This window comes from Macaca mulatta, chromosome 9, assembly GCF_049350105.2.
Source record: "Macaca mulatta isolate MMU2019108-1 chromosome 9, T2T-MMU8v2.0, whole genome shotgun sequence".
NCBI lineage: Eukaryota > Metazoa > Chordata > Mammalia > Primates > Cercopithecidae > Macaca > Macaca mulatta.
Genome location: NC_133414.1, coordinates 134,403,097 through 134,426,608, shown reverse-complemented (window position 1 = coordinate 134,426,608; position 23,512 = coordinate 134,403,097). Strand labels below are relative to the sequence as shown.

At 44.7% G+C, this 23,512-nt stretch overlaps 1 protein-coding gene across 14 annotated transcripts in view; it reads right to left on the bottom strand.

The window, feature by feature from the left end:
* Positions 1 to 4,534: 4,534 nt before the first annotated feature.
* The window catches only part of BTBD16 (BTB domain containing 16), a 78,504-nt gene continuing 59,526 nt past the window's right edge, over positions 4,535 to 23,512 (bottom strand). For 4 of the 14 annotated variants that reach the window (XM_028826958.2, XM_077947738.1, XM_077947733.1 and 1 more), the window contains 6 exons: positions 13,029 to 13,120; positions 11,347 to 11,429; positions 10,093 to 10,170; positions 7,697 to 7,795; positions 5,997 to 6,185; positions 4,535 to 4,673 (listed from right to left, as the gene is read on the bottom strand). In XM_028826958.2, coding sequence (XP_028682791.2) covers positions 4,605 to 4,673; positions 5,997 to 6,185; positions 7,697 to 7,795; positions 10,093 to 10,170; positions 11,347 to 11,429; positions 13,029 to 13,120 — 610 coding nt within the window. In that variant the 3' untranslated portion in view covers positions 4,535 to 4,604. Of the gene's footprint in view, positions 4,674 to 5,414; positions 5,713 to 5,996; positions 6,186 to 7,696; positions 7,796 to 10,092; positions 10,171 to 11,346; positions 11,430 to 13,028; positions 13,121 to 23,512 lie in introns of those variants that run through there. The other 10 variants (XM_077947730.1, XM_077947735.1, XM_077947732.1 and 7 more) reach the window with 4 other exon arrangements.

Here is a 23,512-nt window from a genome sequence, read left to right as displayed (position 1 = left end):
TGTTTGGATTTTGTTTTGGCACTGGGGAAGGAAGATAATTGGGTGTGTGGAGCACAGTAAGAAACCCTGCTGTGGAATTGACACACAGATCAGTTTCTGGGTGTGATCCACAGACACCCTGCATCAGCATCCCCCAGGAGGCCTGTTATAGTGCAGATTTCTGAGCGTCTCTCAGACTTCAAAATCAGCCTGTCTCAGCCGGGGCCCAGGATCTGCACGTGCACAAGGTCCCAGGTAATTCAGATGCATATTTAGTCCTAGAGCCATGGGGCTGGAGCACCATCTGTGTACTGTTTCCCTCCATCCCCACCTGCAAGGACACCCCCCCCATCCTTCCAGGCCTAGGTATGTGCCACTCTCCCACCCTCACCCCTGCTCAAGGCTCCATCATAATCAAATGAGATATCATATGGGGCACACCCTGCACACCTCGGCCTGGCGTGCAGCAGATGCTCCATGCACATTGCTTTTGAACAGATAGATGTTCAAGAAATATTTGAATTAAACACCCTATAACATTTTCACTCTTCTCAGTGGGCCATCAGGGGAACTAGAAACAGACAGGCCTGTGGCCAGGCCTGAGCTGGACTCCCAGCTCTGCCACACTGAGGAGCCTTGGATGAATAAATTTGCTTTACTTTATCTGGGCCCAGACTGGAGTGCAGTGGCACAATCTTGGGTCATTGCAACCTCCAACTTCCTGGTTCAAGCGATCCTCCCACCTCAGCCTCCCAAGTAGCCAGGATCACAGACACACATCACCACACACAGCTAATTTTTGTATTTTTAGTACAGTCAGGGTTTCACCATGTTGGCCAGTCTGGTCTTGAACTCCTAACCTCAAGTGATCTACCCACCTCAGCCTCCCAAAGTACTGGGATTATAGGTGTGAGCCACCATGGCCTGGCCTCAGTTTCCTTCTTATCAGACATGGAAAATACACCTACCTCATGGGGTCGGGAGGATTCAGCGAGATGGTGCTTAGTAAGCATTTTCCCACCAGAATCATTACTCCAGCTTGCTGGGGCTCCATTTCCCCCCTTGTACAATTAGGAGGTGGAAATGACATCACAGGGCCCCTCCCTGAGACCCCAAGTCCTACTGCCTCCGGTACCTTCCTGTTGCCAGGTCAAGAGGAGGGGGAGGTAGCCCAAGCCTTCAGTCCTTCCCTGTCTTTTTGGGGTTGCCTTCCTTCTGCCACCCCAGCCCCGCCCCAGGTTTTGGGGCTGCCTTTCTCCTGCCTGCCTCAGCCCCTCCCTAACATTCCCTCCTCCGCTTTACTGCTCACCTTACAGACACATTTTTGGCATCACTGCTTTGCAAGTTTTTCCCACTCTTGCAAACTCCTGGAGAATGACTTCACATATTTCAAATACCTAACAGTTGTTTCCCCTAGAGACTGGGCAATCATTCATGTTTCAGAGACGCTTCCAAACAACCTCTCCTCTCTTAGACATCTGCAGATTTGCTTGTCAGTGTTTTCAGTTCTCGTCATCCCTGTTATCCTATAGAACTGTGGTAAAATGCCACAAGGTTGCATTTTTGCTTGAGCCAGTAACACCAAGCCCCCAGGCATCTGCACAGGGGCTGGTCCGTAAAGAGGCCTCACATACAGTGCTGCCTGCGGGGCTCACAGCGCTGAGAAGGAGGCAGAGGGGACAGCTTATGTCTCTTTTACAGATAAGAAAGTGACAGTCATGGAAGATAAGTGACAAGTGACTTTTCTGATGCCCCACAATTTGAAGGTGAAACAAAAACACCATCTCCTTTCTCCGCAAACATTGTGCTCCCTATTAAAGAAATCACCCTGTTATCTTGTTTAACCTCCCCCGCCTTCCCCGCTTTTTTCCTTTTTTTTTTCTTTTTTTTTAAAATTGAGACAGGGTTTTGCTCTGTTACCCTGGCTGGAGTGCAGCGGCACAACCACAGCTCACTGCAGCGTCAACTGCCTGGGCTCGAATGATCCTTCCACCTCAGCCTCCCAAGTAGCTGGGATTACAGCTGCGCACCACCATGCCTGGCTAAGTTTTATATCTTTTGTAGAGATGGGGTTTCGCCATGTTGCCCAAGCTTGTCTTGAACTCCTGGGCTCAAGGGATCCACCCAGCTCAGCATCCCAAAGTGTTGGGATTACAGGCATGAGCCACTACACCCTGCCATCCTGTTTAGCTCTCTCAAGAGAAAAATGAGGCTCTGAACTGCAAATCCCATTTTAAATGGAAAGAAAACTGTAAATGCACCTAAAATTCCTCCTGGAAGGTCGCCTACCAAACATCTCAGTGACGGCAGTCCCAGGCCATTTGATTTTCTTCTTTGTATTTTCTCACTTTTCTGTGACATGTATTATTTTATTGAAGTAACATTTAGTTTTTAAAAGGTAAAAAAGTGAAACTGTCATGTTATTTGAAAACAAACTACAGCTCCTGGTGAAAACCTGGATGAATCTCTTAAATGCGATGCTCAACAAAAGCAGGCAGGCATGAAAGAGTGTGCACTGTCAGATTGTTTGTAAGATTCTCAAACTAAAGGGCCCAACTAATTCGTGGAGATGGAAGTCGGTGTTGTATTCACCTTGGGGGTCCACTGGGGGTGTCTGGGGTGCTGGTTATGTTCTTTTTGTTTTTGATCTGGGTGCTGGTTGTGTGGGTGTGTTCACCTTATGACATTTCACCAAGTTCTGTCATAGATTTGTGTGTGTTGATTTTGGTCTTTTAAAACATTGAATTAAAATACTATTTCTCTATATTACTGAGTATTTCGGTGCCCCCTTGGGTTATATGCCCAAGCAAGTGCCTCACTTGCCTTATCCTAGGCCCCGCCCTGCAGGGACGGGAAGAATCACTGAGGCCGTGTTATCCAATCATCCACCCCACTGAACCGCATCTGCCAACTCACCAAAACCCTTTACGTTAGGGACTAACCTGGAAACATAAACTACTCTAGGGGTTTCAAACAGAATCAATATAATACAGAGAACTGGTTCCCACATGAAGTAATACTCAAGAAGCTAAACAGGGAATGAGGCGACCCAGGGACTGCAGTGAAGGAAGTCCCCACTGCCCCAAAGTCTGGAGGGACACAGGGGTGAGGTGTTACCAGAACCAGAAGCAGGGACCTTTGATGGGTACTGAAACCCTGGCAGAAGGCTGCAGGCATGAGCTGGGGCACGAGCTGGGCAGCGGAGGAAGGAGACACAGTTACTGCTGGAAAACGTCCTCTGAGCCCAGAGGGTACAAACTACCCAGGCCTCACCTGTTCTCTGTCTTCCAAGCTCCCATCCCCACCTCCCGTTGACTGAACCAGGCCAGAAGCAAGCTGGTGAGGCAGCCTGGGAAACAGGGCTTGGGGAAGGGCAGGGAGAACCTGCCAACAGGCTCCCAACGCCCAGTTCCTTTGCGCCTCCCTGCCAGGTCACACTGCACTGGTTTCTCTGCTGGGAAGGAGGCTCCCCCAGCTGTGTCTGACTCTAAGGTGATTATTAGACTAAACTTATCCACCTAATTGTCTGCATAGCGTCATCGACTCTCCATCACTTTTCCAAAGACAATGGGTAATACAGTGTGGTAGACACACCCTCAGGTGACCCCTTGTATAATTCTCTCCCCTTGGGTGTGGGTGGAACATGTGACTTACTTCTAGTCCAGAGAGTAGGGCAGAGGGGAGGGGCTGTCACTCCTATGATTACCTTACGTTATGTAAGATGCTGTCTTAGCAGACTAGAGTGAGAGATTCTTCTGCTGGCCTTGAAGAAGCAAATAGCCAGGATTTGAAATGTCTGTAGAGAGTCACATGGCAGGGAACTGCAGGGGGCCACTAGGGCCTGCGCAGCCTTCTCTCTACCCTGGTAGCAGCCGGGGCCGTTGGTCATACAGCTGCAAGAAAATGAATCTGCGAACAACCTGAACGCACTTGGACATGAATTCCCCTGGCCATCTCTTCAGATGAGAAGACGGCCTGCCTGCCACTAAACCATAGTCTTATGAGGCCCTGAGTATAGGACCCAGTGAAGCTACGCCTGAATTCCTCAACCATGAAAACTGTGAAGTAATCAATGTGTTGTTTTAAGTCACTAAATTTGTGGTCCTTTGTGACACTGCAATAGAAAATAAATAAACTGGGAAGGAAGGTTCTCTACTTCCCTCCTTCCAAACTGCAGAGCTTCAGTTTAAAAGGTGGGATAATAAATAAGTCACTCTGTACTTAAGAATCACGTCCGTCCCCTCCTACCTCTTGTTCTGTCTGAGCCCAAACTGCCAGGGACAATTGGCAGGCATGTTGTTCTGCGTAGCAGACAGAGCTGCATCTAAGGGAAGTCCTCCATGCTTCTGGCTGCAGTCCGTTGCTGCCGCTGGTGCTTCCATGGTGCTGGGAGAGGGGAGAAAGTTAGGGCTGGACTCAGGGTGCTGTGGGGGCAGGGCTGGTAAATGCACTCTTGGGTCTGGCACGTTCCACCCTCAAATGATACAAATGTGGACAAAAGTTCGAATGAGACCATCACCAACTAGGAAAGGCAACAGAATGCTTGAGTGCTCCCTTTTATGTCATTTTATTTTCTTTTATGCAGACCAGTGGGGGGAAAATCCCATAGATTCTTCTGGAAACTGTCAGGATGGTGGGAAGATGAATGCAAAACTTACATAGATTGGGATGCCCACAGTTTGGATTTTCAAGATCTAAAACATGAAACAAAACCAAGCGAATGTGACTTTAGGATAAACACAATGGCCCCCCAGAAAGGGAAAGAGGAAGGCCTAACAGTTGTAGAAAATGCTGGCTCTCAATGATGGCTGCACATCAGAATAACTTGCAGAGGGTATTGGAAATAAACTGCCAATAAATTAGGAATAACTTAAACACAATAACGTGCACAAATCTGAAGAGGACAGCTTGATGGATTCTCACAAAGTAAACACTCCTGTGTAACCATCACCCTGATCAAGACAAATATTTCATCCCAGCACTTTGGGAGGCCGAGGCGGATGGATCACGAGGTCAGGAGATCGAGACCATCCTGGCTAACGTGGTGAAACCCCGTTTCTACTAAAAAATACAAAAACTTAGCCGGACGTGGTGGCGCCTGTAATCCCAGCTAATCGGGAGGCTGAGGCAGGAGAATGGTGTGAACCTAGGAGGCGGAGCTTGCAGTGAGCTGAGATTGTGCCACTGCACTCCAGCCTGGGTGACAGAGTGAGACTCCATCTCAAAAAAAAAAAAAAAAAAAACAAAGACAAATATTTCCAGCCCCACAGAAATCTCCTTCATGTTCTCTGTCAGTTAATTTCCCAGCCCCTCTCCCTTGCCCCCACAAAGGAAATTGCTACTGTGATTTCTAACATCATAGAAAATAACCTGGAAGCTTTTAAAAATACTGATACCCAGGCCTGACCCATGGAGTATCTATCTAGTCTGGTGATCTGGGTGGCGCTCTGGCCTTGGTAGTTATAAAGCCCCCAGGTGATTCTGATGTGCAGTCAGGACTGGGAATTACTCACTGGCTTGTAGCAAAGTCTTATTCTGGTCAGAAGCCAGGCCAGGCAGTGGATCTGCCTAGATGCTGGCAACCACCTACTCAGGTAGATGGGCCCCGTCCTTCCCCAGTGGGCCAGAGTGAGGCAGGTGAGTCTGGGCTGTGGATTTCAGGGAAATTAATGTGTCACTCACAGGCATCAGTGGAGGTAGTGATGGCAAATACGCTCCACGGAGCCTGCTCACCTAAAAAAAAAAAATACCCTTTGATGCTTATAAAATAGATCTAGTGTGACCCAAATCAGGCAGTCTGATTTGGGTTATAGTTATTCATATCCATGATTTTTCATTCTAGAAGAGATTTCTCTTTAGCATTATTTGAGGCTGTGATAATCCTTAAGAAACTGAGCCAGATTTTCCAGGGATCTTCAGTGTAAAGCACTGGAGATTAGAAGCCAGTGATCCCCAAAAGGATGGGGGAGAGAAACAGCAAAAAGGAAATAAAAGAAAAAGACAACATGAACACTTGCATGGCTTTTGCAGGATGGCTTGGTCAACCCAAACTTCTGCATGATCTGGTTTGTCCTGAACTCCTGCCACTTGCCGTCAACCAGGGCCTGGGCTCTGATCTCATACTTCACCAGGCGTGCCGCTCGCAGGCTGACGGGCTTGTGCTCGTAGACCACGAAGGGGGATTCCAGGTCTGTGTGCTTTATTCTCTGCAAAGAGAGTGACCCACCTCAGGTGGAACTGCAATCGGGGTGGCCCAGAGTTAGCGAAAGCCGGCGCCTGGCACATAGGCCCTGGTATATAACGTGTGCAGGCAGCAAGCGGGCTTTTCTCAATTGGCACCATCTCCTAAAAGTTGTTGCTGCTGCTGGGTGGGTTGTTATTTGAGCCCCCACCGTACATAAACCAGTGGCTGATGGCCTGGGCTTTGGCCAATCTAGAAAAACACCGTAAGTCAAGCTTTACGATGGCTTTGCCAGAATTAAAAAACCAATGTAGTACTCAATAAGGACATTTGGACTGTTGTTGTCACATAATTCGTCTCTTCCACCCAGAAGAATTCATTGTGTAGGGAGATGCCTGAGTCAGCGGAGACCACTGAGGAGACCAAGAGCTGAGGCCCAAGAAAGAGAAATGACTTGCTCCAGGGCACATACAAGGGACTGGCAAAGCTGAGACTAAAACTCTGGTTTCTTCATTCATGCATTAATTCACTCATTTATCCATTCATTCATTCAGCCAGCCATTTAAAGCCCCTTTATATGGAGGTTGCAGTGAGCCGAGATTGCGCCACTGCACTCCAGCCTGGGTGACAGAGCAAGACTCCATCTCAAAAAATAAAGAAAAATTTAAAAAATAAAGCTTCTCTATGTTCTCGGTACTGTGATTGGCAGTAGTAATAAAAAGATTAATAAGGTATGGCCTCTCAAAATCTTGCAGTTTAGAGAAGAGAGACTTGTAAGCAAATCTTAAGTGGAACACAGTGATCTTTCATCATAGTTGTCATTGTCATCATCAACATCATCTTCCTCATCTTCCCTAATGCACATGGTGCTTTGTGTGTCAAGCTTGCTCCAAGCCACCCTGCACAGATTAACACATTTAAACTCACAACAATCCGGTGAGGTATGTCCTGTTACCTTCTGTGTCTTAAAGGTAAGGAAACTGCACAGAGGAGAGCTCCTGGCACTTGCCCAGGTCCTATAGCTCACAGGCCGTTTGCCTGCGGACTCTCCATTCCTAAACATGACATTCTCCTGCCTCTCCTAAAGTCCAGCAGGAGCACTACGGAGAAGTCAAGCACCTTTCTGGGGTCCTGCCCATAGCCCACTTTGCAAATAAACAAAATTACCCCCTCTCCCAGTTGGGGATGTTACCGGTTATCTTCATGGGAGAATAACTGAATTGTTTGTATAAATTGAAGATGAAGTGAGCCCCACATGTGGAGACAGAAGACTAGAATCTAATCCTGGCTTTACCAGTAGAGGCCATATAAACACAAAAATGCTCAGTTTTCAGATCCTCATCTGAAAGTAATACCTACTTCCCAAGGTGGTTGTAAAAATCAAATGACATCACATATACGAGCGTGGTTAGCACTTACAATACATTTCATGTCAATTAGTAATTAATGATGAATCAATTATTATTAATTCAACATGGATTGACTCTAACTCTAAAAGACTTTCAGAGACATAACTTTCGTGTACTCTATCCTTACCTGCATGTAAAAACTATAAGAAGTAGTATCATGTCTGAGTCCCGTTATCTTAAAGAAGAATCCATATACAGCAATCATTTTCGAATAAGTTGTATTCTCCTAAATTGGGAAAGACAACAAAGTGAAGGGGGGGGAAATATTTAGTGTTCAAAGTCAGCCAGGTGCGGTGGTGCACACCTGTAATCCCGCACTTTGGGAGGCTGAGACAGGCAGATCATCTGAGGTCAGGAGTTCAAGACCAACCTGGCCAATGTGGCAAAACCCCATCTCTACCAAAAATACCAAAAAAAAAAAAAAAAAAAAAAAAAATTAGCCAGGTGTGGTGGTGCGTGCCTGTAGTCCCAGCTACTCAGGAGGCTGAGGCAAGAGAACTGCTTGAATAGGGGAGGCAGAGGTTACAGGGAGCGGAGATTGTGTCACTGCATTCCAGCCTGGGCGACAGAGTAAGACTCTGTCTCAAAAAAAAAAAAAAAGTCAAGAGAACGTGGTAAAACAAAGTATAGCGACAACAACAAACGTCACTCATTCAGCAACTGATTTGAAAGTGAAAATACAACGGCAATTTTAACCTAGGAAACATGGAGAAAGCGAAACTGAAATCCTTGGTAGTAGTAATTACTACTAACAATTTGGAATAAATTCACTCCAAATTGGATGGCAATTTCAACCTGAGTTTAAAAAAATTCTATACTACATATTAATGCTTTTAAGTGTAATTTATATTATTTTGAATGAAATATACTTTTAACAATCATGCAAGAAGATACCACTGCCCAGTGAACCCTGGAGGCTACCTCTAGAACTATTGTTAAAGGAAGAGCCATCAGTGGCCCTTGAAGGTCAGCTTTGACTGATTCATCTTATTCTTTAAAAATATTTCAGGTCTCCGATGAGATCACTTGGACTCGGGAAGGGGAATATCACAGACCGGGGCCTATTATGGGGAGGGGGGACGGGGGAGAGATGGCATTGGGAGTTATACCTGATGTAAATGACAAGTTGATGGGTGCTGACGAGTTGATGCGTGCAGCACACCAACATGGCACAAGTATACATATGTAACAAACCTGCACATTGTGCACATGTACCATAGAACTTAAAGTATAATAAAAAAAAATTTCAGTTCTCACAATACTACAGAAAAAAATTACAAAGCAAAAAGGAAGAAGATATTTAGGCTGCACACAGCTCCAATTTAAAATTTCTTCTATTTTTATGTTTTTCCCCATATTTTTCCCTATATCTCCCTTCTCAGGTCCCTGGGAACCCATCAAGTTTGCAAAAGTTACAGTGTACCCCCAAAGCCATGCCTCACCCCAACATTTACAGTCCCCTGGCTGCAATCCTGCTTGGCAAAAAAGGTTTGAGATCAGGTAATCAGTGTCTCTGGAGGGTTTAGACCCTCCTCTCCTTGGTCGCACTACAAACAGTTGGTACAGTTAGTAGAAGTTAGTAGTAGCCTTAGTAGTAGCTACTGAACAGTGACAATATAATTTACTCTTCATGTTCCTCAGTGAAGTAAAGAATAGGTTAGGTATGTTCTTAGATGACCTGTGGTCTATAGACCTTTGAAACAAAGCATGTTGTTTCAATTTGATGGACCCAAGAGCCACTCATAGCACTTGCGGGAAGTCCTGGCTCTGTGATCTCCATCTGCCCACTTAGGCACGACATCTCTGCAACCAAAAGGCTGAGCCAGCCCCTCCAGGGATGACTCAGAGGGGACTCTCTAATGATACATTCAGCACCTTTTAGTTCTTGAAACATGAATTCTTTTGAGATCACTGCGGGGGTGCCTTGAAATAATCAAAGGAGATCAGTGATTTCCTGGAGAATTGTTTCCATCACAGGAAACCCAGCACGGAGCACAGCTACCAACCCCAATGCTCCCCTGGTCACTAAGTACCAAGATGCCTTGCAATCAAGCTCCTGGACCCACTACAGTTTTATTCTGAGATCTATCAAAATAGCTGCCTAGACTGAGTTCACCCCTATAAGCTTAAACATGGACTTGGCATGGAGTCTCTTGTTGAGCCAGTTTGCAACTGTTGGTGTTTGTGGGAAATAGGATGACCAACCTTTCCCAGTTTGCCTTGGCCTTTCCTGGTTTTAGAATTGAAGTCCTACATCCCAGGGCAACTCCTCCATCCCAGTATCACCAGGATCGCTGGGCCCCTTAGTGGGGTAATTATTAAATGGCCTGTCCCAGGCCGCTGCCTTGTGAATTTTATTTCCTGGGAGCTGATGACTATGCAGGAGAGACACCTATGATTCTCTCTTTTGGTCCCCTGACCTTCCTACCAGGAGCCAGAAGTGATCGTGGCTGCCCTCCAAAGGTTCTTAACTAAGCACAAGAGGGACAATTCTTCCCCTTGTTTGGGTGCAGTTCTCAGTACCTGGTTAAAAAGCAGCCCAAATCTCACAGCCTGGGTGTTAAGATCTTTCAGTTGGTCCATGTCGCCCCCATTCTCCAGCTGAAAGGAAAACACACACAACTGACCACAGAGGGATCCTCTGGACACGAGTGCCTGTCTTCATCTTCATGCCTCTTTCTTGATGCCTGCACCCTCACCATGTTTGAAAAAGAGTTTTGCCTCTAGACTCACATTCAGCCATTCATTCAGTTCACAGACATTTACTGAACACCTACTGTGTCGAGTGCTGTGCCCAGTGCTTTCAGAGGATGCACAGAGAAGACAGAAAAGTACCTGAGCAGTGTCACCTAGGAAATAAAATGTGTACACGGGGCAGAGATGATCACGGTCACAAAATCAAGAGCAAGCGAGGCCCCTCATGGGAGGCTCCAAGGTGAGGGCTCGGGCGGGGAGGGAGTGGAATTCGAGAGGATGGCATTAGGAGCAGGGGACAAAAGGAAGGAGGTGGGCAGAGTCAGAGGACCAAGAGTGAGGTGGGGACTTCCCAAGATGTCTGCACAAACTGTGCCCTCTCTGTCACTCCTCTGCTGCCTTGTTAGAGCACGGTCCTGAGTTATGTCCCATAAAAGCACCTCCTTCCACGGAGTCAAGATCTATGGTGCGGGGAGCGCTGAGCACTGTGGCTTGCATATTACAATAGGTATTTGTTGAGCAGGATTGAATTTTAACTAGTGACTCATACATCTTCAGAACTCACACACTGCCCCCTCTTCATCTCTGAAAACGCGAGATTGAAACACATAAGAACTACAACAGTTTGCATGGACAATTCACAAAGGGGAAATGCCGCATGGAAAAACATTCATAGTCACCAGTAATAAAGGAAATGCATGTTAAAAAATGAGATGCCGTTGTTCCCTTCTCAGTTAAGAAAAGTGATTAGAAATGTAAATGTCTGTGTTGCTGACGGTGCACAGAGAGAGGTATGTTCATTTATTACTGGAGGAAGAGTAATTTGGTCCCAACATTGCTTCATCTGTACCAAGAACAAAAATGCGTATGAGGGGAGCTCGAACTACCCGGATCCCAAAGCTGGGTCTCCTCCCTTCTCTCCTTCCCAGGCCCTGCTCTCCCCACTTTCCCTGGAGGACGATCCAGATATGTCCTGACCTCAGAGATCTAGAGGTTTCAAAAGTGAAACCCATCTCCAGAAAAAGCAAAGTCAGAGAGGCAACACATTTCAACAAGTGTGTCCTCACAGAGCAGGCAACTCACTGCGTGGTAGTGGTTGGCTGTAACCCGGTTCAGCCACGACTCTGGGAAGAAGTTAATGTACCGCAGCACCTCCAGATCCTTGCCTGGGAAGAAACACAAAGAGAATGGTTTTTAGTGTTATTCACACCAGAGCCTCAGAAGTCTCATTTACAGAAAGGAAAAGGAAGAAGTCAGGAGCTGAGGGAAGGGAAAGGGGTGGATGGTCTCCTTTAAGGTTTGATTGACAAAGCAGAAAGAAAACATCTCAGGGTCACTGTGGTTATGTTCAGTGTCAATTACTTTTATATTCCAAATCAATTCTCTTTTAAAAACTTACAGAAATACCAGCCTGGCCAACATGGCGAAACCCCGTCACTACTAAAAGTGCAAAAATTAGCTGGGTGTGGTGACGCACGTCTTTAATCCCAGTTACTTGGGAGCCTGAGGCAGGAGAATCGCCTGAACCCAGGAGGCAGAGGTTGTAGTGAGCCAAGATTGCACCAGTGTACTCCAGCCTTGGGGGACAGAGTGAGACTCCATCTCAAAAAAAAAAAAAACGCACCTTATACAAATAATCTTCCAAGGAAAACAATACATTCACTCCAAATTGGACGGCCATTTCAACTTCAGTTTAAAAAAATGTCTATACTACACATTAATGTACAAGTTAAGTGTAACTTATCTTATTTTGAATGAAATATACTCTCAACAATCCTGCACGAAGATATTGCTGCCCAGTGAACCCTGGAAGGTACCTTGAGAACTACTGTTAAAGGAAAAGCCATCAGTGGCCCTCGAAGGTCAGCTTTGACCAGTCCTCCTTATTCTTTAAAGATATTTCAGTTCTCACAATATTATCGAAAAAATTACAAAGCAAAAAGGAAGAAGATATTTAAGTTGCACATAGCTCCAATTTAAAATTTCTATTTTTATTTTTTTCCCCATACTTATCCCTAGATCTCCCTTCCCAGGTCCCTGGGGAAGAGTCAGTGTTCCCCCACAACCACGCCTCACCCCAACATTCACAGCCCCCTGACTGCAATCCTGCCTGGGAAAGGAGGTTTGAGATCAGGTAATCAGTGTTTCTGGAGTGTTTAGAAGCAACTTGGACAAAACTACCTGGCCCCATCAACCATTCCTGAATTCTAGAGCCACTTATTGTATCTGGATAGCTGGAAATGGCTTTGAAAATGTTCTCAGATGTCCTTTCAGATGCAAAGATCTCACTGGGTGGCCTCCTGGACTGCCAAAAACATACTCCCCCACATTTCTTTCCTCTTTCTGAGTTACAGGTACCATCCCCTGTGCCCAGAGCATGAGGTTGAGGGAGCACAAATCCAGAGTTTTCTCCCAAACTGCAGAACAAGGGGCCTAGAAGTGAAGCATGTGAAGAGGTAGGACATACAATTAGACGCCAATAAAACAGCCCTTGGCAGCTGTACACAGCTTCACAATATATAAGCCCCTTCTAGCCGTCACTGCATTTCATCAGAGCTCCAATTACCCTCATTTTACAGACAGGGAAAGTGAGACCAAGAGGCTGCATGACTTTCCCGACATCACATAGCTTGGAAGTGACAATGCCATGTTTCAGGTGATTCCCTCGGAAACATCAGGTGAGACTCCCCCAGCAGTGGCTACGGGGTGGGCTGCAGGTGCCCAGCAGCTTTCCTGTGGATGCACTCCCCGGGACTGGGGCTTACCTTTGGTGATGCCATGCAGACGCAAGCAGAGGAAGAGTGGCCTCAAGCTCTGTCCTATATCCCGGTCCAGAAAGCAACAGTTCTCGGGAAAGCTTAGCAGAGGCATAAAGAAGAATAACAGACCTTCAGCAAACTCCTTTCTGGAATTAGCTCGGGCTAGGGAAAGCCATGTTGTAGAGACTAGTGGCTTCACCAGCCAGGGGGAGATGGAGCCTCAGTCTCTCTGGAGGGGTCAGGTACATGGAAGCAGATGGTGGCTTAGATGACATTTTATAAAGTCCAGCCCCAGAGACAGTAATGGAGACAAATGCTTATATTCTCCTCAGCATCTACCACTGAGTTCTGCACATAGCAGGTGCTCAATAAATGTATATTAAGTGACTGATGGGAACGCATGTTACTTCACAGAGGACCTCAATAGGCATTTTCTCACTTGAGTCTCACAACTTCCTGTGGGGCAGACGGGGCAAGGATCGTGAGCTCCATTTTACAGATGGGAAAAAGGGGCTCAGCTTGGACTGGAATCCGTGACTCCTGACTCCCCCTGTACATATGCTGCCCTTCCAGTAAGTGACCAAATTAGGCGCTTCGTAAGTGCTTTCTGGTAAAATTTAAAAGAAGAGAATGACTGTGTGGGGAACTAGTTTTAGCAGCTGGTTTCAGGATCAGTTCTGCTATACTCAGCGTTAATACCAAGCTCCAATTAACTTCCTCATGGAGCTGAAGGTCAGCGCCGGGTTGAGAAGATCCAGTTCTTTTTGAGAAGACACACACACACAGACACGCATTCCCTGCCCTTGTTTTGAAATAACTTACTTCACAAAAATGGCCACTTTTCATAAATGGGGACAGCGGGGAACAATGTTTCCAAGTCCCTTTGGAAATGCAGTCACTCCCTCAAGGCAGAGTCTGCACAGGACCCACCCAGGGTACTTGTAGATTATTTTTCCGTAAATCAAGAGTGATGTCCAAGTCACATCCTGTCTCAGCTGGACAGAAGGCACCACTGACCCTGTGGTCCCCTCTGTCAGAGATGCCCGCCAGCTTTCCCAGAACCGTTTATTTTTATAAGATCTGGGAATTTCTGGGACCGCCCAACCGCTCCACGCCAGAGGTCCCAGAAGATAGGCCTAGGGGTGCAGAAAAGTTGTAGGCACAAAGACAAGTGAGTTCTGATTCGATTCAAGGGTTATTTACCAGCATCTACCCTGTGCCTGTCTCCGGAGGTGGACAGAGCAGCCATAAATAAAGTCAGGTAGAGGCTTTCAGGAGTGCAGAACTATTGGTTCTGGAACCAACCCTCCATTACCCAGGGTGAGTGGAGCCAGGGCTGGTGGGTGCGGTGCCTGTGCCCTGAAAACACTGACATCTTCGTGAGACAAATAACACTGGCTCACTTCCTTTCCTCAGATGATCTGAGCCTCCTCCTTCTTCTGCCTCTTTTTCATCATGTCATGGAGGAACAGCTGAGGCGTCATCATGGCTGGGCAGCAGGTGCCAAGTGGCAAGAAGGGGCCAAGCTGACGCCATCCTCCTTAGCCCTGCCCAGTGCTCTGGGGACAAGCCAGCACCTATGGCCAGGGCTCCACAGCCGGGTGCTGCCCTAAGCAGTGGGCCCCTGCTGGAGCTGGAGCTTAAAAACAGATTCAGCCCCAGAAAGGAAAGGACCCATCTGGAGGAAAGCATTGCCTCCACCAGGAAGCTCCAGATGCCGGTTCTGCTGACGTGCTTGGCATGGCAAGGCTGCTGCCAGGGGCGAGAGGAGCCGAGACCCCGATCCTCCCTTTCAGAGGCACTCAGACCCGCAGGCCATTCAGCCAGGGCCTCTCTGGACAGCCATCCTGTCCCAGAGGATTTGGAAACAGCTTTGTTGAGACAGCTGGTTGGATGTCCCCTTGGGGCCTCTGGGAAATGGCAATGATGCCCACTTTTGTGGCTGACATGGAAAGGCCATGAGTCATCTCATCATCCAACCAAGTTGGAGTCCCTGAGGCAGGCAGACCAGGGTCCAATCCCAACCCAGCCAGTCACAGTCCTGTGACTGGGCCTCTCAGAGCTTCACTCTCCTCTATCAAGTGGGAGCAGCAGCCACAGGTGTTGCCTTGGGGAGAAGGGAGGAGTAAAGCTGACAGTGGGAAGGGCTTGGATCGGCTGCTGGCACCCAGTGAGTCCTCAACACCCATAAGCGCCACCATTGTCCTCCTGCCCCAGGGAAAGTGAACGGACTCAAGCAGGGTCAAATGTAGGGAATTGTTCTTGGCGGTGTTCATCATCATTGCCACCCTCCAAATCACCCAAGTTATGGGCCACCTCAAAGAAAGAAAGTGGTGTCCTCAGCTTCTGATTTCCTGAAATCTCAAAGGATCTAAGGGTTGTGGTTCATCCTCAGAACTGATCAATATCACCTGGCTCTGGGAGCCTAGCAAGGTCCATTGTCTTAGAACCAGTGTCCTACACAGGCCACTCAGGGCCAGTCCAGCACATTTTCCATTTTACTTGGCGCCACTTAACTGTCTGGGAGCGGAGGCACCTGCTCCTCTCTGGCCCAGTGGTGAGTGCCTTCACATGGTGTCACGTAAGATGGGAGGGAGCAAGCAGCTGCTAAGTCTGGGGACTACTGTGCTTGGCTACGCTTGTGAACTCAAAGACTGGCATGATTTTCCTGGTACTGCGCTCTGTTTGTGCAAAGACCTCTTTTGGTTTAGTGCTTACTTTTTTGAGACAACTTCAGGCGATGGTCTATGCCTCCCAAAGTTCACTGAGAAACCCTGGGGCATGACCTCTCTAGGGAAGACAGTTCACAGTTCCTTGCTACTGAAGGATACATCCACGTTGGCCCTGGGTTCTACTTGCCAGACCTTGGGGACAAATCTCCCATAGACTCGGAAAGACAGTGCCTGGGGACAAGTCTCCCTCTGATGGGTACATATTGTAATTTTAGAGGTGCTCTTAGCCACAACTTTCTCACTTCCTCTACCCTGTCATCTGCTGGAGCCTTCCACCCTTCCTGTGAGTATCAGGCCCACAGCCCTGATAGTCCCAGCACTTCAGATTTTTAGCCTTAACATACATATATGCTACAGCATGATGGACCTGGGAGCAATAAGCCAGGCTCAAGGGTGAATACTGGATGATTCTACTTTGTGAGGTACCTAGAGTCATCAAATTCATAGAGACAGAAAGTAGAACGGTAGCTGCCAGGGACTGGGGAAGGGGAATGGGAGTTGTTTCATGGGTAGAGTTTCAGTTTGGGAAGATGGAAAAGTTCTGGAGATGGCTGCATAACAATGTGAATAAACTTAATGCCACTGAACTGAACACGTAAGAATGGTTCAAATGGGAAAAATTTATGCTATGCATATTTTGCCCCAGTTTAAAAAAGACATTAGGGTTAAAAATGACTTTGCTTATTTGAGAAACACTTGAACTAACATATTAAATTTTAAGACAACGTTTGAAAAAAACACACATTTTAGGGCAATAACTCACAATGAGAAGAGAAAATGGCTTTTTCCCCCCGCCCAAAATACAACTCAGCATAGAAGACTTGGGACACTTCTGAAATCAAAGAACCAGGAAATGGAGGCTGGTAGCGGTGGCTCACGCCTGTAATCCCAGCACTTTGGGATGCCAAGGTGGGCGAATCACCTGAGGTCAGGAGTTGGAGACCAGCCTAGCCAACATGGTGAAACCCCATCTCTACTAAAAACACAAAAATTAGCCAGGCGTGGTGGCAGACGCCTGTAATCCCAGCTACTTGGGAGGCTGAGGCAGGAGAATTGCTTGAACCTGGGAGGCAGAGGTTGCAGTGAGCCGAGATTGTGCCATTGCACTCCAGCCTGGGCGACACAATGGGACTCCATCTCAAAAAAAAAAAAAAAAAATCTATCTATCTATCTATCTATCTATCTATCTATCTATCTATCTAGGAAATGGTCCTCTTGGCTCCTGACACTCAAGTGTGGTAAATGAAACAATAATTCCTGCTGCCACCCCCACATCATAACCTACCAAAGGTCACCACATTTTAGGACCCCTGTCACATGCTGTCTCTTACAGGCGTCTGCCACCACGCCTGGCTAATTTTTGTGTTTTTAGTAGAGATGGGGTTTCACCATGTTGACTAGGCTGGTCTCCAACTCCTGACCTCAGGTGATTCGCCCACCTTGGCATCCCAAAGTGCTGGGCCTTTTCTTTGAGTCAGGGCTGACCCACCCATCAGTCCTGGTGAGTGCGTGTCGTTACCTGAATGCACAGTGCTTAGGGTGCTTGCCCAAAGTCTACAGGCAGTGAACGGCAGAGGTGGAGCTAAGACTCGGGCTGACTTCTCCTAACATGCATCCCATTTATTGCTTGTATCTGCTCCTAGATTGCAAGCTCCGTGATGACAGGGTTTGTGTCTGCATTGTTTATTGTTGTACTCTTGGTGTCTTTTACAGTGCCTGGCGCTTAGCTTGCAATATGTTGGGTGAATTAATTGGACGAACGACCTGGTCTCTGCCAACTCTCCAGCCTCATTTCCACCATCCCATCCCTCCATTCACCCACAACTTACCTTCTAGGAATGCCAGTAGGGCCAGCCCTGGCGCACATACTCACACACACTTGCTGCACATACAGGCCAGTCTATGCTGCTATCTCCATGCCCATGTGGTCCTATCTGCTGTCACCATGACCTACCAGCTTTTCACTGAGACTGAGTTCAATGTCCTTCTGTCTGTCAAGATGGTCCTGACCCTAGCAGAAAGGGAAATCCTGTCTACTCACAACCACAGCTGCCCTTTTTAAGAACCTCCTACACTCAGACCCTTATACTTCTTCCATTCCTCCATGCTTATTGTTGAAGGTATGTTTTGGTGCTTCTGCTTCTCAATATGCCTGGAAAGCCACGAAGCAATGTGGCAGAGGTGGAAAATTAGTAAGAACTAAGCATAATATTTAGGGACCCTGAGAACAATAGACACTCAGGTTCCAGAGATCCAAATTAAAGAGGAATAGAGTCATCACCTCTCAGAGCAAGAAAAGACACAAACAAGGCAAGAAGTACGAACGTCAGATAATGAGAAATCCTCTTGACCCAGAATACATCAACCTCCCTGCACAAGGCTTGGTTGAGCTATTCTAAAAGAGAACAATTTAATGGCCCTAATGTCCGTGACTCATGGGATATTTCAAAATTAATGTGCTGGTAAAGAGATCAGTGTTGACACACCAGGGTTGCCCAGTTTTATGCTAACTCTGGCTACATCTGCAAATGCCATTCATGAATCACAAGAGGCACATGACCTCGCCCTCTCTGGGGACACAGCATCATAGCACATTTCCCTCAAGAAATCAGTGGGCTCAGGGCACCCAGGATACAGGGCATGGCAGGGAAGCTCTCCTTGAAAGTTTCCCCCTGCTGTTCCCTTGGGAATGCTATATGGGGGAATGGGTGGGGGAAGGTGCTGTTGGGTTCGCCAGTGCACACCCATGCAGCCAGCACATGCTCTTGTTCTCTCTGCAAAGAGGACCTAAGAGGAGGAATTCATCCAGTGCACAAGTGAGATCAGAGAAGGCTTTCTGGAACCAGCTTTGTCCCGCTCTGTAAAGGCTGGGTCAGCTTTGGGTAGGGTAAAGGAAAGAAGAGACTCAGCTGAAGAATCAGGGGAATCTAGAAGTTTGAATCATATGGGAATTGGCTTCATCGGCTACGTTCAAATTAATTCCTCCTTCTGGTGAGGTGGAAGCTCATTGCCAGAATCTACCCTGCAGTGTCTGAGAGATACCTATTTAGTGACTAATAAATCAGCTAAGGATTAGAATTACATGTCTGCTGATTTGCCCTTGACCCTAAGAGCTAAGAGTGTCAGAAGACCTTGAAGACCAAGGTCAACCCCAGTACCACTATCCATTTGCAAAAGGAGCCTAAGTAAGCTCCTCATTATCCCTGGGCCTTAGCTTATTCAACTGCAAAATGAAAGGGTGAGACCAGGTGATTTCTAAGGGACCTTCCAGCATCAACCTTCTTTGAATTAATAAAGTGAGTAATTTACAAATTGACATGAACTGAATGCATTTTGTTGTCCTGTAGCTCCCAAACTGCCACTCATTTCAATTAGTACAATTAATCATAAGAAGAATTCTACACTATTCTCCTGAAGAAAGCTTTTTGGAGGTGGGAAGACATTTTCTGCTTCTAATTATAGTGACCAATTTCACCTGATTGAGGACTGAATTCTCCACCCTTCTAGCAGTCATTCAGATCCAGCCCTGCCCCACATACCATAAAAGGACATATAAGAAGCAACAAGAAGCTACTTGTCAATCTTCTGCTGAACCTGAGCATACACAAAGCAACTGGAGAGTCATCTCTAGGCCCTGAGAAGACAGTTCCACTTGAAATGTAGCATACACACTGTAATGCCTAAGGCTGGAGGGAGAAAGTTGCAAATCAAGGTCAAATCCATACCCAGCAGGACTGAAACCATCCCATGCTTTGTGCACTTCAAGCTGTCACTCTGCAAACAGGACACTGTTTCAATTTAACACTGAAAAGCTGGCCAGAAAGTCACTATATTCCTTCTTACGGTGTGTACCTGACACGCAATGCAGAGTAGTTTTCAGAGTTAAAGTGAAATATTTCAGAGGTGAAAACCACCATTAAAGAACATTCAAAGCACCATTCATTCAGTACTTAGTCAACAGCTACTAGCTACTAAAGATTGAGGACTGGGAGGGTAAAGTGAGTGAGACACCGTCCTTGCTGCAAATGGCCAGTGTGGGAGCCATGCCTAGGAATAGATAATCCCAATAATTATTTTATTTACAAGTGAGAAAACTTACAGAGATGGGCAAGCAATACTATGGAGCCCAGAGACTGAACATCTGAATCAGACTGTGGGGAGAGAGGGTGCTCCTGGAGGGTTTCCTTGGGGATAACTGAGCCAAGTGTGGAGGCACAGCAGATCACTCTAGCAAGATGGCTTTTGAAATACACCATACCCCTGAGCTCCTGATAAAGAGCTGATCTCTTTAAATTCACCATAATTAATCCAAAATAAGATCATCTTCCACAGATGCCATATTTTTGTATAAATCACCATGGATTCCAAACTGCAACGGGCTGCTTCTCCCATCGTCTTTCATCTCCTTTTCTAGCCAGGTGAACCAGATGAATGAATTAATTCTCTTGCTACCATATTTGTTCTTATAGACACTCTTTCCACTCCATCTTCTTGATATCACCAGAGCTCAGACCCTTTGCCCCTCATGGAGCAAGTGGCAACTGTTCCCAAGTCCTCCTCACTTTCTCCACCCACCTGTCCCCTACTAGAATGTCTGATAAAGCCACCCCCACTCCTGACCCAATACACTATACACATGCAGATTATATCAAAACACCTGGATGCAGTTAAAGGAAATGTATAGCTCTAAATCAGAAAAGAAGACAGCCTGGAAATCAGATATCTAAACACCTATCTCAAGAGGTTAGAAAAAGAATATCAAATAATTCTTGAAGAAAGTAGAAGGAAAGAATGAAGAGAAAAATTAATGAAATAGAAAATATACAATTGAAAAATATCAACAAGTATGTCAAGTCAAAAGGTGTTTTTTAAAAAAATGAATAAAATAAACCTCTATCAATGCTGATCAAGGAAAGAAAGAAGAGAAATATATAAATTATCAATAGCTGATATGAAAAGAGGGCTATCACAACAAATTCTACAGATACTAAAAACATAATAAACATTTACCAAGTGGATTAAAGACTTAAATGTAAGGCCTAAAACTATAAAAATCCTAGAAGAAACCTAGGAAATATCTTTCTGGATATCAGTCTTTTCAGAGAATTTGTGATTGTCCTCAAAGGCAATTGCAATAAAAACAAAAATTGACAAGTGGGACCTAATTAAACTTAAGAGCTTCTGCCCAGCAAAAGAAATCATCAACAGAGTAAACATAAAAACTATGCATCCAACAAAGGTGCAATACCCCAAATCTATAAGGAACTTAAATCAACAAGCAAAAAACAACTCCATTAAAAAGTAGAAAAAGGACACGAGCAAATACTTTTCAAAAGAAGACATACAAGTGGCCAAGAAACATATGCTAAAATGTTTAACATCTCTGATCATCAGAAAAAGGCAAATCAAAACCACAATGAGATACCATCTTATATTAGCTAGAATGGCTGCTATTAAAAAGTCAAAAAATAACAAATGTTCCCAAGGCTGTGGAGAAAAGGGAACACTTATACACTTTTGGTGGGAATGTAAATTAGTTCAGCCACTGTGGAAAGCAGTTTGGAGATTTCTCAAAGAACTGAAAATTGCACTATGCCATTTGACCCAACAAGTCCATCACTGGGTATATACCCAAAGGAAAATAAATCATTCTACCAAGAAGACACATGCACAAATATGTTCATCACAACACTATTCACAATAGCAAAGACATGGAATCAACCTAGGTGTCCATCAATGGTGGATTGGACAAAGAAAATGTAGTGCATATACACCATGGAATCCCACACAGCCATTAAAAATATATATATTATGTTATTTGCAGCAACATGAATGCAGATGGAGACCATTATCCTAAGTGAATTAATGCAGAAACAGAAAACCAAATACTATATGTTCTCACTTATAAGTGGAAGCTAAACATTGGGTACACATGAACATAAATACGAGAATAATAGAAACTAGGGACTACTAGAGTGGGGAGCGAAGGAGACAAGGGCTGGAAAACTACCTATTGAGTACTATGCTCAGTACTTGGGTGACAGGGTTAATTGTACCACCCCTGAGCATCATGTAATATATCCATATAACAGACTTGTACATGTACCCCCTAAATCTGAAATAAAAGTTGAAAATTTTTAAAATATACATAAAATACAATCATAAAGAATTTTTAAATTTTTTTACCAAGAGAGATCATATTGTGAGCCATAAAACAGGTCTCAATAATTTAAAAGAACTAAAATCATACGAAGTATTTTCTCTGATAACAATGAAATTAAGTTAGAAATTAGTAACAGGAAGATATCTTTAAAAATCCTCAAATATTTGCAAAACAAATAATCCATAGATCAAAGAAGAACTCAAAGGGGAAATTAGAAAGTATTTTGAACTGAACTTTAAACACAACATATCAAAATTTCTGAGATGCAGCTAAAACAATAATTAGAGGGAAATTTACAGCACTAAACACTTAGGAAAAAAGGTCTTAAACCAATGACTTAAGTTGCCACCTAGGAAACTAGGAAAAGAAGGGCAAACTAAACATTTGACAAAATAAAACATCTATTTCTGATAAAACTAATCATCAAACTAGAAATAAAAGGAAGCTCCTCAACATGATAAAGGGTAATTATAAAAAACCTATAGTTAAAATTTTATTTAATAATGAAAGATTAAATTCTTTCCTCCTGTAATCTAGAACAAGGCAAGAAGGTCCACTCTCACCACTTCTGTTCAACAATGTACTGAATATTCTATTCAGTGTAATAAGGCAAGAACAAAAACAGGCATACAGATAAAAAGGAAGAAATAAAATTATCTTTGTTTACAGGTGATATGATTGCCTATGTAGATTCCTAAGGAATCTATTAAAAAAGTTTCTAGAACTACAGTTGAGTTCTAAGGTTGCATAATACAAAGCCAATGTAAAAAAATTAATTTTATATTTCTGCATATTAGCAAAGAACAATCAGAAATCAAAGTTAAAATAATACCTTTTACAATAGTGTTAATATGAAAGCCTTAGAGATAAATTTTCTAAACAATGTGCAAAACTACATGAAACATTTATGAAAGAAATTTAAAAGGACCTAAATGAATGGAAAGATATACCACATTCATGGATCAGAAGACTCAATCTTATTAAGATGTAAATTCTTCCCAAATTGGCCTGTACATTGAAGACAATCCTTATCAAAATTCCATGAGATTTTTCTACAAAAACTGTCAAGCTGATTGTAAAATTAATATGAAAGTTCAAAGAAGCTAGAGTAGTCAAAATAACTTTGAAAAAAATGAACAAAGCTAGAGAACTTACATTACCTTATGTCAAGACTTAGTAAAAATGAATTATCTAATCAAGATAATATATTAGTATAAAATAGGAATATGGTTTAAAGGAACAGAATATTGAGTCCCAAAATAAACATACACATATGGTTGATGTTTGACAAAGGTGCCAAAAGCAATTCAAGGGAAATAGAATAATTTTTCAACACATCGTTCTGAATAATTGGATATCTATATGCAAAATATGAACATTAACCCTTACCTCACATATATATATATATAAAACTTAACTCAAAATTAATCATAAATATAAATGTGAGAGCTAAAACAATAAATCTCCCAGAAGAAAACATAGAGGAAAAATCATAGTCATCTTGCTTTGGCAAGATTATTAAGTAGGACACAAAAGGAATGAACTGAAGAGTAAAAAAAGATTCAACACATTAAACATCAAAATAAAAAACTTCA